Source organism: Molothrus ater, chromosome 25, assembly GCF_012460135.2.
Source record: "Molothrus ater isolate BHLD 08-10-18 breed brown headed cowbird chromosome 25, BPBGC_Mater_1.1, whole genome shotgun sequence".
NCBI lineage: Eukaryota > Metazoa > Chordata > Aves > Passeriformes > Icteridae > Molothrus > Molothrus ater.
Genome location: NC_050502.2, coordinates 3,353,123 through 3,369,006, shown reverse-complemented (window position 1 = coordinate 3,369,006; position 15,884 = coordinate 3,353,123). Strand labels below are relative to the sequence as shown.

At 46.4% G+C, this 15,884-nt stretch overlaps 1 protein-coding gene across 3 annotated transcripts in view; it reads left to right on the top strand.

Moving 5' to 3' along the window:
* The window catches only part of SRGAP2 (SLIT-ROBO Rho GTPase activating protein 2), a 114,066-nt gene extending 99,060 nt beyond the window's left edge, over window positions 1–15,006 (top strand). For 2 of the 3 annotated variants that reach the window (XM_036398295.2, XM_036398294.2), the window contains exons 20-23: window positions 1,882–2,062; window positions 3,380–3,526; window positions 5,666–5,993; window positions 9,157–15,006. In XM_036398295.2, coding sequence (XP_036254188.1) covers window positions 1,882–2,062; window positions 3,380–3,526; window positions 5,666–5,993; window positions 9,157–9,540 — 1,040 coding nt within the window. In that variant the 3' untranslated portion in view covers window positions 9,541–15,006. Of the gene's footprint in view, window positions 1–1,881; window positions 2,063–3,379; window positions 3,527–4,741; window positions 5,307–5,665; window positions 5,994–9,156 lie in introns of those variants that run through there. The other variant, XM_036398296.2, reaches the window with a different exon arrangement.
* Window positions 15,007–15,884: the final 878 nt, after the last annotated feature.

The following is a 15,884-nucleotide window of genomic DNA, read 5'->3' as shown; positions in this document are numbered from 1 at the left end:
CTGGGAGAGCTGTGCCTCAGGTTTGGCCTCTCAGCCCATCTGAGTTTCTTCCTGTGGTGCAGAGATCTCTGTGTGGAGTGGCAGATCTCCCTTTGATCAGGGCAGAGGAACCACAAATCTCTTTTCTCCAGGAAAGAACTCAATTTCCATGGATTGCTTGGCTGCATTAAAGCTCCTTTAAAGTAATTAGAGGGAGCCCACTGGGGCTGTGTGGTTGAGCTCATCTCCATTCCCCTGATCCCTGCCCACAACCAGGAGCTGCCTGAATACACATTTACACTCAAACACTGGCAGATTTTTTAATTTTTTTTTTTCAGAGCCTTAAAAATAATCCAGGGGAATTCCACATTGATTTTCCTGAGTATCTTAAATGCCCTTATTGTGCTTCTGTGTAGTACCAGAGTCCTGCAGGGAGCTGGATTAGTGGCAGGGCATGGCTGGAGCTGCTGTGAGCTCTGTAGGAGTGGGCACAGAGCATCTGCTGTGTCCTCACCCCTGCACCAAGCCCAGCTCTGGAGGCACTGGGTGTTTTCCTTTGACACTTGGATGAGGAGCAGGGCTCCCACTGTGCCAGAATTCCTCTCTCCTGGCTCAGGTGAGCCTCACAGGCAGCAGAAATTTCCTTCTGAATTGATGCTTTATTTCTGAAACAGCTCGGAATGAGAGGATGTTTCCCACCCCTGCCTGCCCAGGGGATTCATTTCAGCTGCTTTTAAGGAAGAGAACCCTGGGGAGATTTTTGTCTGGAACAAACCTGATTGCTTCCCACCTCTGAAAGCCTTTTTATTTTAATGAAACACTAATTCTGCCCTTGCCGCTTCCATTATTGTTGGCTTGAATTGCTGTGAGGGGATTTAGGGCTTGGAAAATACAAATGTGCCATCTGATTTCCAAAAGTGACAGTGCCACCTCTCCAATGACACTGGGCAAACCAGCAGCCCATCAAATTTCTCCTCCTCCATAAAAGAATGCCAAACAATCAGTTATTCACAGAAAGTGTGTGAGAAAGTTCGTTACAAGAATGTAAACATCAGAAGGCTTAAAAGAACTTAAAAAAAATAAAATAAATAACAAATAAATAATAAATAAACAGGGTGACAGGTCGTTGGGGGATCAGCTGTGGGGTCTTTGGGGGATCTGTGGGCTCTTGTTGCTTTAGGACATGAAAATAAAACCACGTGGACACTGGAATCTCCAAAGTAAAAAAGAAAGAGGTTTAATTTCTGACTCCAACATTTATAGATTTCCAAAAGTGACCCTGGATTGGAGGGTGACAGTGCCACCTCTCCCATGACAAAACCAACAGCCCATCAAATTTCTCCTCCTCCATAAAAGAATGCCAAACAATCAGTTATTTACAGAAAGTATGTGAGAAGTTCGTTACAAGAACGCAAACATCAGAAGGCTTAAAAGAACTTTAAAAAATAATACATAAAATAAATAATAAATAAATCAATTAAAAATATATAAATAATAAATAAACAGGGCGACAGGGTCTTTGGGGGATCATCTGTGGGGTCTTTGGGGGATCATCTGTGGGGTCTGTGGGGGATCTGTGGGCTCTTGTTGCGTTAGGACATGAAACAAAACCACGTGGACCCTGGAATCTCCAAAGTAAAAAAGAAAGAGGTTTAATTTGTGACTCCAACATTTATGGATTTGCTGGATTGGAGGGTGACAGTGCCACCTCTCCAATGACACTGGCCAAACCAACAGTCCATCAGATTTCTCCTCCTCCATAAAAGAATGCCAGACAATCATTTATTCACATAAACCGCGTGAGAAAGCTTTCTATGAGAACGTAAACATCAGGAGGCTCAGAAAATCTTAAAAAACCAGGGTGCCGCAGGTGCTCAGTGAGTGTTCTTTATTCCTCCCTAGAGTGTGAGCCCATAGAGGCCATAGCCAAGTTTGACTACGTGGGCAGGACTGCCCGGGAGCTGTCCTTCAAGAAGGGAGCGTCCCTGCTGCTCTACCAGCGCGCCTCCGACGACTGGTGGGAGGGACGGCACAACGGCGTGGACGGCCTCATCCCCCACCAGTACATCGTGGTGCAGGACACGTAGGTGCCACCCCCGGCAGGGGCAGGATGCCGAGATCACCTCAGGCAGTACTCGTTGTTGCCCTAATTGCAATGCTAATTATCACACCCCAGCTGTCTGGGCGGGGTCAGCGATCCTTGCGGTGTTGGGAGGGTCCCTGGGGTGAGGTGAGAGATGAGGATTGGCTCCCAAGTTCTCAGAAGGATGATTTATTATTATATTATATTATATTATATTATATTATATTATATTATATTATATTATATTATATTATATTATATTATATTATATTATATTATATTATAATGATATACTAAATCTATACTAAAGAGAAAGGATACAGAGAGATGAGAATTGACTCCCAAGTTCTCAGAAGGATGATTTATTATCATATTATATTATATTACATGAAAAGGATATACTAAATCTATACTAAAGAAAGAGAAAGGATACAGAGACATGAGAATTGACTCCAAGTTCTCTCTCAGAAGGATAATTTATTATTATATTATATTATATTATATTATATTATATTATATTATATTATATTATAAGAAAATTATATACTAAAACTGTACTAAAGAAAGAGAAGGTATACAGAGAGATGAGAATTGACTCCAAGTTCTCAGAAGGCTGATTTATTATTATATTATATTACATTACATTACATTATATTATATGGATATACTAAAACTATACTAAAGAAAGAGGATACAGAGAGATGAGATTTGACTCCAAGTTCTCTCAGAAGGCCGATTTGTTATTTTATGATATTATATGATATGATAAGAGAATTATATGCTAAGACTATACTAAAGAAAGAGAAAGGATACAGAGACATGAGAATTGACTCCCAAATTCTCAGAAGATTGATTTATTATGATATGCTATGATATTATATGAAAATGATATACTAAATCTATACTAAAGAAAGAGAAAGGATACAGAGAGATGAGAATTGACTCCAAGTTCTCAGAAGGCTGATGTTATATTATATTATATTATATTATATTATATTATATTATATTATATTATATTATATTATATTATATTATATTATATTATATTATATTATATTATATGTAAAGGATATACTAAAACTATACTAAAGAAAGAGAAGGTATACAGAGAGATGAGAATTGACTCCAAGTTCTCAGAAGGCTGATTTATTATTTCATGATATTATATTATATTATATTAAAAGAAAAGGATGTACTAAAACTACACTAAAGAAAGAGAAAGGATACATCAGAAGGCCAGACGAGGGTGATAATAAAACCCCTGACAGGCTCAGAGAGGCTGTTGTGGTTGTGATACCCTCCCCTGCTCCTTCCTAGTGAGGATGGGATGTCGGAAAGGTCCAGCCCCAAGTCGGAGATAGAAATAAACTCGGAGCCACCGGAGGAGAAGGTGACAGCCAGAGCCGGTGCCAGCTGCCCGAGCGGGGGCCACGTCGCAGATATTTACCTTGCCAACATCAACAAGTAAGAGCAGCCTTGCATCGTTTCCCCTGCCTGTCAAGAGCTTGCTGATGAGTCCAGTGAAATGCTTCCTTCCCTGAAAATGATTCATTAACCAGCACTGCCACCCCTCTTCTCTGCTTCCCTTCTCTTCTAACTCACTCGCATTTTGCTGTCCCCTCTCTGTCACCGGCGTGGCCATCGCTCGTTTGAAACCCCACTGGCTTCTCTTCCGTGTCTCCAAGGTGCCATCTGGTCCTGTTCTCCCAAATATGCCCTGTTTGAGCAGACAGAGGGAGGGGGGGGGGAGTGCTGGGCTGAGCTCTGGTGTCGTTGTCCCCGTCCCTCCTCGTGTTGTGTGATCTGTCACGTCTCCTCCGCGTTTGCCACGTCCCGTTTGATGGGCTGGGGGGACAGTTCCTCCAGGAAGCTGTGTCCCAGTTTGTGATAAATGCCATACCTGCAGTCCCAACCATCTGGCACTGCCTGGAGCACGCCTTTGTTTCTGCAGCACTCCTCACCTCGGGTTACTAACCATATGCTTGCAGTGGAACAGCACAACCCCCTGTTGCTCTAACCTTGCCTCCTCCACCAGAAATTGTTGCTTTAGCCAACACTCAACATAATAAAAAGCTGGAAAATCAAGCTAGTAGCAGACTAAATTCCATGATCTGTTAAATAGTTTTTCTAGACAGATTTATCCCCCGTATATTTCTGATTATTTCCTTTGTGTTAAAAGCCCCCACCTCTCTCCATTGTGCAGTGAAGGTTTTATGTGATAATTACAGTTTGATGGGAGGGGATGTTCTTAACCTTCAGCTAATTTAACACAATGTAGTCTATAAAGGCATTAGCACAAATGCATCCTTTTAAAAGGTTTGGACCCTGCTCATGGCCTAGAGAGCCTGGGCCTTCCTTATGGGATTCAGCAGAGCTCCAGTGATATCTGGAAAGCTGTGTTAATCTGCATCAGCTTGGGATCTGGGCTTTCTTTTATGATATTTGCTGTCTGAGCCACTGGAGTGGCCATTCTGCCAGTTATGGAGAGATTTGTGTAATAACAGACCTGTGCTGGAGCTTCACCATCTGCTGGCTTTGGTAGAGTTGTGTCTAGTGGTTTTTAGGAGCCTGGGGAATGTCCACCCTAGTTTTTGGGGCTTTTTTTTTTCCCTTTACTAGGGAAATACCTGATATTTAGCAATAAGTAGCATAAGACTCATTTTGTTGTTTTTTCTTTAGGAATGAATCTTCTGACCTATGTGTGAACAGACTTGAGCAAAATTAAATCAGATGGTTTCGCAATGACAGTTGTGCCACCCACTGAATTATTATTTGGATGCCAAAATCCTACTGGAGTTAACACTTTCTTGCAGTTATTCATGGGGCTGGTGCTATATATAAATGGATCCTTCCCTGTATAATGGATGCCAAGCTTCAGACCTATGGCATAAAGTATTCTGCTGCATTGGCCTTGCCATGATTTGAGTGGAATCGTGCTGTCAGACCTCATGGTGCTGGGGTAGAAACTAAATTCTTTGGACCAGTTCATCCATTTGACATCATCCCTTTGGTTTATCTGTAGCCCATGCCTTGTGGCCCTGCCAAAGCCATGAAAAAGAACCATCTCCTACCACCAGCAAACATTGGAAATGATCATTAACCCCAAACTGGGGGTCTTTGCTTGCTGATCTCTGAAAATAATAACTTGATGCCTTGGGCCAGGAGCTTAGTAGACTTATACTGTGTCCTCCAGTCAAAGATTGTAGCTCTGCTCTTGGAATGTAATAAAAACACATCATCAAAACCTGTCGATGGCACAGAGGGTTTTTTTGGTTTTTTTTTTGTTCCAGTATAAATTCTTCTCCTCTTGACCAAGTTAATCATGTTCCACCCAAGTTTTCTGGTTTTGCTATGAATGTGCACAGCTGCCAGGACTCAGCCTTGTTGTTAGAAGCGTGAAACTGGAATGATTTATAATTTATAATTTATAACTTATAATTATTTCACTGTACCACAATCACTCCTCAATCCCCTGGGTCTGTTTGTAATCTGGGTTACCTCTGTGTCTCTCCCCATTGTCCTGTGTGTTGTTTTGGGGGGATATCTTCAAAATGACAGCCCTGTACCTGCTTGTATTGACTTGTTTTGCTTTTGTGACTGAAGGCAAAGAAAGAAACCAGAGTCAGGCAGCATCAGAAGAGCGTTCCGCCAAAGTGACGGCCACGGCCTAGGTAGTTCCCTGGCAGAACCAGCCTCCCCCGGGGCCATAGCCGGTTCCAGGCCCTCATCTCAGCCCATAATGAGCCAAAGCCTTCCCAAGGAGGTTCCAGACAAATGCTCCATCAGTGGCCACGGCAGCCTCAACTCCATCAGCCGGCACTCGTCGCTCAAGAGCAGGATGGAGAGCCCGCAGGTGCGCAAGGCGCTCGCCGCCGGCCGCTCCAAGAGCTTCAACAACCACCGGCCCATGGACCCCGAGGTCATCGCTCAGGTGAGCACCAGGGTAGTGTGCTTGGGTTTCCCCGTGGCAGGAGGGGAATTGTGGAAACCCAGGGCACACTGGGAATATTTCTGTGTCTGCTCTGGGGTGCCCTGACCCGCAGGGGAGCTCTGACTTTGGCGCTCATTCATGGAGAAAGTTTCCCAGACTTCAGCATAGACTGGAATCTTTCCTAAAGACTTCAAGATAGACTGGAATCCACAAAAGTGTGAAATAGATTCTAGACAGTAGTGCAGGTGTATCACTTAGGTGGGAAATTTAGGTTCTGGGATTTTTAGTGTGTTGTGGATGGAAGCAAGGTGGAGGGCACAGGGTGTTGTCCTGGGTTTCTTTTTCATGCTTCTTCTTCCTCCTCCTTCACCCTGAGGTCATTGCACAGGTGAGCAGCACTGTGGTATTTTTGGGGTTCCCCGTGGTAGGAAGGAAACTGTGGAAACCCAGAGCCCTGGGAATATTTCTGTGTCTGCTCTGAGGTGTCCTGACCCCCAGGGGAGCTCTGACTTTGACCCTCATCCATGGAGAAAGTTTCCCAGACTTCAAGATAGAATCCACAAAGTGTGCAATAGATTACAGAGAGTAGTGTAGGTGCATCACTTAGTGAGAAGGCTGAGAGGGGATCCCACAAATGCACACAAATGTCCCCAAGGAGTGCCAGGATGGTGCCAGGCTCTGTTCAGCAGCAGCAGCACAAGGAGCCATAGATGAAAATAAAAAGTTCAGCCTCAATGTGAGGAAGAGTTTGTGTCCATGAGAGTGCAGAGCCCTGAGCTGCTGCCCAGGCAGGGAGCAGAGTCTCCCTCTCTGCAGACACCCCAAAGCCACCTGGATGAGTTTCTGTGTCACCTCCAGGTGGGTTGGACTCCAGAGGTCCCCTCCAAGCCCACATTCTGTGATTCTCTCAGTGCAATATTAGCTCAGGACACAGCCCCAGCCTGGGCTTTCCTCCTCCCTGTGTGCAGGCCCTGAGGGGAGCTTTCCTGAGGGAAAATAAACAGCCAGGTCCTTCCTCCATAAAAGCTTGGCCCTGTTGGTTACCTAGAATTTCATCTCAACACTGAAAACACCCATTTCAGGAAGTGACAGAGATTCCAAAGCTGCCAGCAGAGAATTAAGCAACCATAACTTCAAGACATGAGAGAAATTAAGTATTTCTTGTGGATTTAACACTCTCCTGTCAGTGGTGCAGGCTTGCCTGTGGTGTGACATCTCTGTCTGTACTTTCATCTGCTATCTCTGTAAGATTATCTGCAAATCTATTTCCTCCTTCTCTCTCTTGTATGATAAAAACCTTTTTGATAGTTTTGCCTATTATTTGTTGTACACACTGAAGTGTGCAAGCTATTGCTGCCAGTGTCACCACTAAAACACTCAGCACATACAAACCCACAGCATGGCAAGCACATGGAGCAGCACAGGCCAAATAAAAGCAGGAGCAGACTCGTGCAGTGCTCCAGTGGCATCCTCATCTTCTTGCAGGGCTCAGAGTGTGATCAGCAACCAGACCTGAACACAGCCCTGCTGGTTTTCAGGAGTTTGTTATTTACACAGCGGCCTTGAAGTCGAGGCTGGCTACAAAAATGTGAATTTACAGATTTCCCCCTTCCAGAGGGCTCTTCCTGGGTGGATGTGCCTGCACTTGCGTGTGTCTGTACCCAGTGTTTGCAGGGTGGGATGGATGGCTCTGCCTGCAGCCAAGGAATGCTCCAGGCTCAGGTTACAAACAGACCTGACTGCTCTGCCTGCCTCGAGGCTCTGCAGGTTCCTAAGGAGCTGGGGGGGAAATAGGTGAGAAATAAATTGAATTTTTATTGACAAAACAGCGACTCCACATAGTAAATAAGGGGCACCTTAAAACTCAGTGGGTTTAATGCTGATGGGAATTTGTATTTTGCAATTTTGAGTACCTTAAGCCCATTTGTTAAAGTGGAAATGTGATGTACAGCTCCTGCTGTCTTCGTGCTTCCCTGTCCTTCTGAGGCTTTGGTTGATATAAATCAGATTCTTTGTTTTTTCAATTAGGCTCTGACTGAAGTTGTTCTGTCTCCTCTCCCTGCCAGAACCTTCACTCCGTTGTTTCACTGGAGAAGAGTCTGGGGACAAAAAGGAAAGAGGAGGGGAAAACAAATAAAAAAGAGGAGGGAGGAAAACCCAAGCTGTGTTAAATCAGAGTTTTTCTCTGTAGTATCTGCTCAAGCACCACCCAATAACCATCTTAAATATTTCCCCAACTTCATAACGAAAATCTGCCTGGCCTCAAGATAGAGTGGGAGGCATCAGATTTCTCCCTCTGCTTTCTTCCACCATTCCTTGACTGATTTACCTTCCCCACCCCCTGAAAAGGCTCTGATGAAGCTGGAAAGCTGCAGCCAAAAGTGTGAGTCACAGGCAGGCTGAGCTCTCCTGCTCCCCTGGGAGCTCTGTGCACCACTGCACTCCCCAGCAGACAGCGTGGAGGTCCTGAGACAAAACCCCCATGACTTTAGCTCAAAAGTTCTTTATATTTATTTGTTCATAACTGTAATGGTTTTTAAGAGGAAGGAGAAGGGCCAGTTTCGGGTTGCTACACGTGTTTCTGACATCTTCTGTGTTTTCTAAAATTCCGAGTCCTGTGAAATACATTTCTGGGAACAGCTTAGCAGGAAAACCAGTGAGGCAGGAGCAGGAGCCCACGAGGATTTCAGCCTTCAGTGTGTGGCCCAGTATCCAGGCCATGAGTGCTCCCTTCAGGAATTTACTCTCCTGAACCTCACGTGCCAAATAAACTGCAAGAATGGGCACCAATGCTTTGGTTTCTGTTCATGAGTGCTCCCTTCAGGAATTTACTCTCCTGAACCTCACGTGCCAAATAAACTGCAAGAATGGGCACCAATGCTTTGGTTTCTGTTCCTTGCTGCCATTTGGGGCTTTACTTTGAATTCTGGGCAGCAGTGAAGGGCCAGATTAGCATCAAGGCAGTGCTAGCAATTATTTTGCTCCCCATTGCTGGAAATTTTTAGTGATTATTGGCTGCAGGATGCGGCGCTGCACGGTTCGGTCCTTGACGCGAGGTTGGTGTTTAAAAAAACCAAAAAAATTTTGCTCAAAACCTGCCTTTTACCTGGTGATTTGTGTGCCTGGGCCTTGCCTTCACTGGGCTCCTGTGCTGTGCTTGCAGGACATTGAAGCCACCATGAACTCGGCCCTGAACGAGCTGCGGGAGCTGGAGAGGCAGAGCAGCGTCAAGCACGCGCCCGACGTCGTCCTGGACACCCTGGAGCCGCTGAAAACCTCCCCGGTGGTGGCCCCAACCTCGGAGCCCTCCAGCCCCCTGCACACCCAGCTCCTCAAGGACACTGAGCCCCCCTTCCAGCGCAGCGCCAGCACGGCTGGGGACATCCCCTGCACCTTCAGGCCCGTCAAGTCTGTCAAGGTGGCCTCGCAGGTGAAGCCGCCGGCCACGCGGCCCAAGCCGGCCGTGTTCCCCAAAACCAGCGCCAGCACCCCCGGCGTGGCCTCCTCTGCGGCCCAGCAGCCCCCAGACAAGTCCTGTACTGTCTGATGCCCCCCCTGCTGCTCTCTGGGTACAATCCTGCTGTTCCACACGGCAAAGACGCTAAGATTGTTATTTAATGAATGCTTGGATTGAAAGGGAGATGCTGGGAGCTCCTGGGCAGCCACAGCCTCGTCCCACGTGCCCAGGACAGCTCCTGCCACGCTTGGGAAATCCACAATCCACAATCCACTGTGAAGCTGAGCAGGATAACACCAAGGGATGAGCTGGATTTTGGTTTCCATGCCCTGTTCAAGTGTTCGGCCGCTGGAAGGAACATTTGGTGGTGTCCTATTTTGGGATACTGGTGTAGTGACTTCTGTATTCTGTGTTTCATTTACCACAGGGAAACAATAGGATAGATTTTAGTCTATTGCATGTTTTGGTGCCACTGGTTACGTGGAGCTTGGACATGCCTGTTTCTTGTGCATTATTATTATTATAATTATAATTATTATTATTATTATAATTATTCCGTCGCCCGCTGGTGCCACGGTGGTTAAGGGTCTGTCTCGACTTCCATCACATCCTCTGGTTTTGTTTGTTTGCTCCCCATTCCTCCCCCTCAGGGCCAAAGCCTTTGGCCATTCCAGCCTCATGCTTTATTTGTCATGGAAAAATCAGTTTACTCTGGAGCACTCGTAGGTTTTGTGGAGTTCTACGTAAGACGTGTCTGTGCAAATATAAACAAACATGTTTTCCTGAGCCCTGGGAGCACAAGAAAGAGCCCAGTCATTGCTTATGGACAATCTTCACTGGTTTCCCCCTTTGCTCTCCCATATTTAAAAGCAGCTTTATTGTTTCCAGTGGCATTTTCAGCCCGTGGGCTCCGATGTGGTGTTTGCTCTCGGGAGACTGAATGTACAACAAAGCAAAACAAAACAGAAAAAAGAGATAATTTTGAAAACAAGCATCCTCTGCTGGGAGCCCATCCCCAAGACACGCTCTGCTGGTTTGCCTGTTCCTCAGGACAGATCCTGACCCCCATCCCAGCGCCAAGCACTGTAAAAACTTCGCTCAGGAGTTCTCAGCTCCCTGCCTTGTCCCTCTCTGCTCTCATAGAGCAGTGCAGGGAACGCTGCTGGGGACAGGGATGTGACAGCAGTGGCTGCCCCCCGTGCTCCCTGCTCCATGCAGGGCTGACCTGTGAATGCATCCTTTGCTGTTATTTGTATTTATCCATAGCCAGCAGCATCCACGGACTCTTTTTGTACTCCCCTGGGAATTCTCCACGGTGCCCACAGTTATTTAATTCAATAATTAAAAGGCTTGTGCCACTTAGGAGTGGAGATTGGCTGACCCCGAGCTTGCCTCGTTCCTCGGCTTTTCTGGGATTTCAAACAAGCTGCACATCCTTAGGCTTCCATCAAATAATGGATTCAGGACAAGAGGAGAAAAGTCATTTTTCTCACCCATTTAAGCTGAGTTTCCTTGCAGTTTGTGAGCTCCTGGTGACTGCAAAGCCCGTTTAATTGGCACTTAAACAAGAAGAAACCAAGAAGAGTTGCTGAAAATGTCCTTTTCTGACATTTAGGATGATACTTGGAAAAATGGAGCAGGGTCTTCCTGCATCCCTGTCCATGCCCACACGCACAACCCCCTTTCTACAGAAGCAATCAACCCATAATTAATGACTTCCCAAAAAGCTTCCCAGCTTCCTCTGGGCCCTGAACGAAGGACAGGGAGCACTGGGAAGGTTTTGGTGAGAACTCTCCTCGTTTCCCATTTCTCCTGAGCTGTCCTGGGGGAGCCCCACGGTACGAGTGTGACTGTCCCTGCCCCTCCAGGAGATGCCACCAGTGCCACCTTTGCTCTCAGGTTCTGATGGACTTCTACCACCAAGGAATCACTTGTTCTTTTGGGGAAAAAAAATAAATAAATAGAATGATTAAACTTGTAATTTTTTGCTCAGGCAGAACTTTTCTGGCATTTCCTTTTTAGTAACAATTTTTTGGTTTTTTGGTTTCTTTTTTTTTATTTTTTTTTTTTATTTTGGTCTCAAATGACCAAAGTTAATCTTTGTCAAGAGCAGGATCTCTGTAAATTGACTTTGCCTCATTTTAATGCCTTATTTTCTTTTTTATATTTTTATGCCTAGCATTCAATATTCCTAAGAATAAGTGTTCAGCCACGCACAGCACATTGGAGGAGCTGCTCTTTTCCAGCTTCAAGGTCTGAAGTGTGGAATTAGATGGGAAAAAAAAATAAATTAAAAAAAAAAAAAAAAGACTTCAGGTTACTGTAACAGCAACTGTCTGTATCTGAATTATTACTGTGCTTCTCTAGCATCCACAGCTCTGGGACAATCCTGCTGCCAAGGGCAAGGTGCTGGGCAGGATCACCTGGATATGGAGCAACTCAACTGGAATTCTGGTGTGCACTGTGATTGACACAAGCAATAGGACAGGCTGAAGCTCCTCCTTCCTCTTCCTCGGGCGGAAAAATCACGCGTGGGAGGGGATGAAGCAAAAAAATCGCACACAAAATTATGGAAAAAAAAAAAGGAGATTTTCAGCTTGTCCTCCCCACTCTGAACACACAAGGCTGAGAGGACGTTTGCCACGAGTGTTTTATGAGCAGAAATCATGGAAATCGTGGGGAAAAAGGAGATTTTTCAGCTTGTCCTCCTCACTCTGAACACACAAGGCTGAGAGGACGTTTGCCACGAGTGTTTTATGGGCAGTGGCTGCCGGAAAGGTGGGAAGGAGGAACTGGAAATGTTCCCTCCCTGAGGACAGGTCTGACTCAGTGGTTTGCTTGGGGAGGTACCAATGTCACTCCGCATCTTCATATCCCGAAGAAATTTTAGCTCTTCCAAGGAAATTCCTCTTTTTCATGACTTTTCCTGTAACGTTTGTGTGGAATATGAAGACAAAAAGAAGTGTTTGATAACTGGAATGACGTCTGTCTGTTGGATAGTGCTTTGTATGAACCTTGTTCATCAGGTGTTGGATTGAAATAATCCAAAGCAAAAAACAAAAAACTAAAAAAAAAACTAAAAACTTTTAAAATGAAACACGGTTTTAGGTGATCAATCTGAATGGTTTCTGAAGCTCAGACCTTTTCTGGGTTATTTCCCTAGTTGGGAATGGAGCAGTGTGCTTTAACCATTGCTTAATTTCTGCCTCTCTGAGGTCGTCCAAAGTTTATGAATTGTAAATTTGTCCTTCATGTCCGAGCAGTGGGACACGATCAAAACCCTCTCGTTTTATCTGTGCTGGGTATTTTATTGCAACAAAAATGAGTAAATAATTAGAGTGCACTGTGACAGCAGAACAAAAAAAAAAAAAAAAAAAGTTGTTGTATATGTCTGTATTTTGATACCTGTTCAAAAGGAGTCTTTGGGTTTCCTGTGCTGAATACCTCATGTGTTGGGTTTTGGGAGTTTTTGTTGATTTTTTTCTTTTTTAGTTTATTTTTTTTTTCCTTCTTCTTTTTTAAGGCAAGATTGTTCTTGCACAAAAGTAGGTTAAGATAACCGAGTTCTCATAAATTTATTTACTGAATCAAAACACTTCAGCTTGGCAAGAAATCCCGTCTGTTGCAATTCCCCACCTTGCACTTGGTACGGGGCCGACCCGGCGCACCTGGAAGAGCTCCAGCAATACTGGGACAGGAGAAGCTCACTGCAGGTGGAGTTTGCTGCCTTATTTCTCTTCTTCTCTGCGTCAAAAACCTCAAACTCAGCGGAGCCAGGCGTGGGTTTGGGGATTGATGGAGCTTTTGGGAGATGTTCTTCTGCAAAAATTGACGCCCGCACTTTGGATCCTTCCTGGGGGTGTGGGATCTGTGTGGAGGGGACGCTTGCAGGAGGTGATGCTCTCAGTGAGCAATCAGGAGTGGTGGAAAAACGCCCCAGAAATCCCCGTTGAGACAGGTGGATGGATTCCATGAGAGGCTGAGCTCACCCCCTTGTCCAGCAGGTCCATGAGCACAGGAGGAGAGGAAGGAGGTGAGGGGCACCTGAGCTTGGCAGGACCAAGCCCTGGGTGTAGAGGGATGTGCCCCAAAGTGCAAACGCCCTGAACTGCCCTGGTAGGGAACTGCTTCAAAAACTGCTTCAAAACCCACAGGGAAACAGGAGCATTGGGGCATTTCCATTGCTTGTGGGCCTGAACAGAACAGGAAATTGAGTTTAACAAGCTGGGGATTTATTTATTTTGAGATTTTTAGCTTTCACAAAAAAAAAAAAAAAACAACCCAGCCCTTTTTTTGGGTTTATCTGGCCTTGGCTAATGCCCCACAAATGCAGCTGGGGACATAAAGCTGTTCCTTTAGTGGGTTGGTGGCACAAGAGGTGGAAAGGAGGGAATGGCCAGCACCAGCTCTGCGGGATCACCAAGCACCTCATGGACTGAACTTTGGGGTTTGAGCTCCTTCCACATCGGCTCCCTGCATGTCTCTGTGTCTGTGTGACAACCTGGTACTTGAAAATAAGAAATAAAAATAGAAATACTTGACCCCTGTGCCTGCGGGGCCGGGATGGCCCCGGCTGCGTCGCGCACACGCGGTTCCGCCGACCGCCCGCCACAAGGCAGGTGAACTCTGTTCCAGGCTGTTCTAGCAGCAAACCATCTATTTGGGTGGCTCTAGAGATGCCAAAACAGCAGTTCAAAGCCTGGAAAATGCAAAGGGTTCTGTTGGTTTGGGTTTTGGTTTCTTTTTTTCCTGTTAAATTTTGTGCTTCCTCTGACGTAGTTTGGGATGAACGCGTTTCTCAACGATGGGCCAAAAAGAAGGGAAGGTGCAGAGGGAAGGCAGCTCCCTGCCGTGCTAATACTTGATCTGCCAAGCTCCACACAGGGTAAATATTCAGCAGTTTGCAGTGGGAATGGAAGGTGGGCCTGTCCTTTTTGAGGCACTGCAGTAACCTTGCTTCTGACGTGGGCTCCGCCAGCCTTTCCTCCAGGCACAGCCCTGAGGTGCGAAGAGCAACCCAAGCCCGGGTTGGACTCTGAGTGTGCCAAACTGCTGGAGCAATACTTGTGAGCAGCAGCAGCTCCTCCGAGAGCCCAGCTCCATGTAGCTCAGACAGGGCAATTGCTGAAATCCATCTCTGATTTCCAGTGGTCCTGCTGTAAGAGCAGGAAAATCGGGTTGCAAAGTGTAGGAATTGTGTTTTTCTGTCTGAACCTGGGGTTGTCAGCAGCAGTTGTTTCCATGGTGGGATGGAATGTTCTTGCTAAAACAAGTTTCCACTGTTTCATGTCTTCTACACCAATATATATATGGTGTATATATTAAACTGTGTAAAATTGTACTTTGTACATAGAACTCTGTACAATATGGAGGTACAGCCTTTTTTTGTTTTGGTTTTGGTTTTTTTCCCCCCCCTCCCTTTTGGTACAGTCTTGTACAGTATTAGGAGTCGATGTGTTGGAAGTGTTAAATCCATACTGGGGCAACAAAATGTATCCATTGTCATTAGCAATAGTTTTGGAGAAATAAATGTTTTGGGTATGGTGGAAACACTGACCTGAGGGTGCTGGTGTGTGATGTCCTGGGGTTGGGTGGGAGAGAGGGACAGCATGGCCTGGGGGGCTCCTGGGATGCTCAGGGCTGGTGCTGGAGGTGCTGGTGAGGGGGTGAGGAAGGACCTGCAGGAGCTCCCGGTGCCATCCTGGGCACGGGGACATCGATGGCAGCGGGGCAGGAGCAGCGTGGTGGCACGGGGGACGCTGAGGATGTGGTGATAGGACAGGGGAATGGCCTGAAGCTGAAGGAGAGCAGGTTTAGGTGGGATATTGGAAAAAAAATTGTTCCCTGTGAGGGTGGGCAGGCCCTGGCGCAGGTGGCCAGAGCAGCTGGGGCTGCCCCTGGATCCCTGGGGATGTCCCTGGGGACACTCAGTGGCAGCGGGGCAGGAGCAGCGTGGTGGCACAGAGGACACTGAGATGTGGTGATAGGACAGGGGAATGGCCTGAAGCTGAAGGAGAGCAGGTTTAGGTGGGATATTGGGCAGGAATTGGTCACTGTGAGGGTGCTGAGGCCCTGGCACGGGTGCCCAGAGCAGCTGTGGCTGCCCCTGGATCCCTGGGGATGTCCCAGGCCAGGCTGGAGCAGCCTGAGGTAGTGGAAAAGCAGGAAAATCCCTGCTGTGGAATGGTAAGACTTTGGAGATCTCTCCCAACCCAGTTCTTTCTGTGAGCCCACAGGTTCCTGATTCCAGCCCCAGTTCCCCCAGCCTGGGCTCGCACGCAGCCGCCACAGGAGGATTCCCCAGGGCAAACACTTCCCTGGCACTGACCTGATTTAAAAATGCTTAATCTTCATCATTCTCCTGTGGAGGATGGACCCCCAACTGGCTCAGGAAAGAGGATTTAGGATTGGGATTATGGATTGGATCATTATTT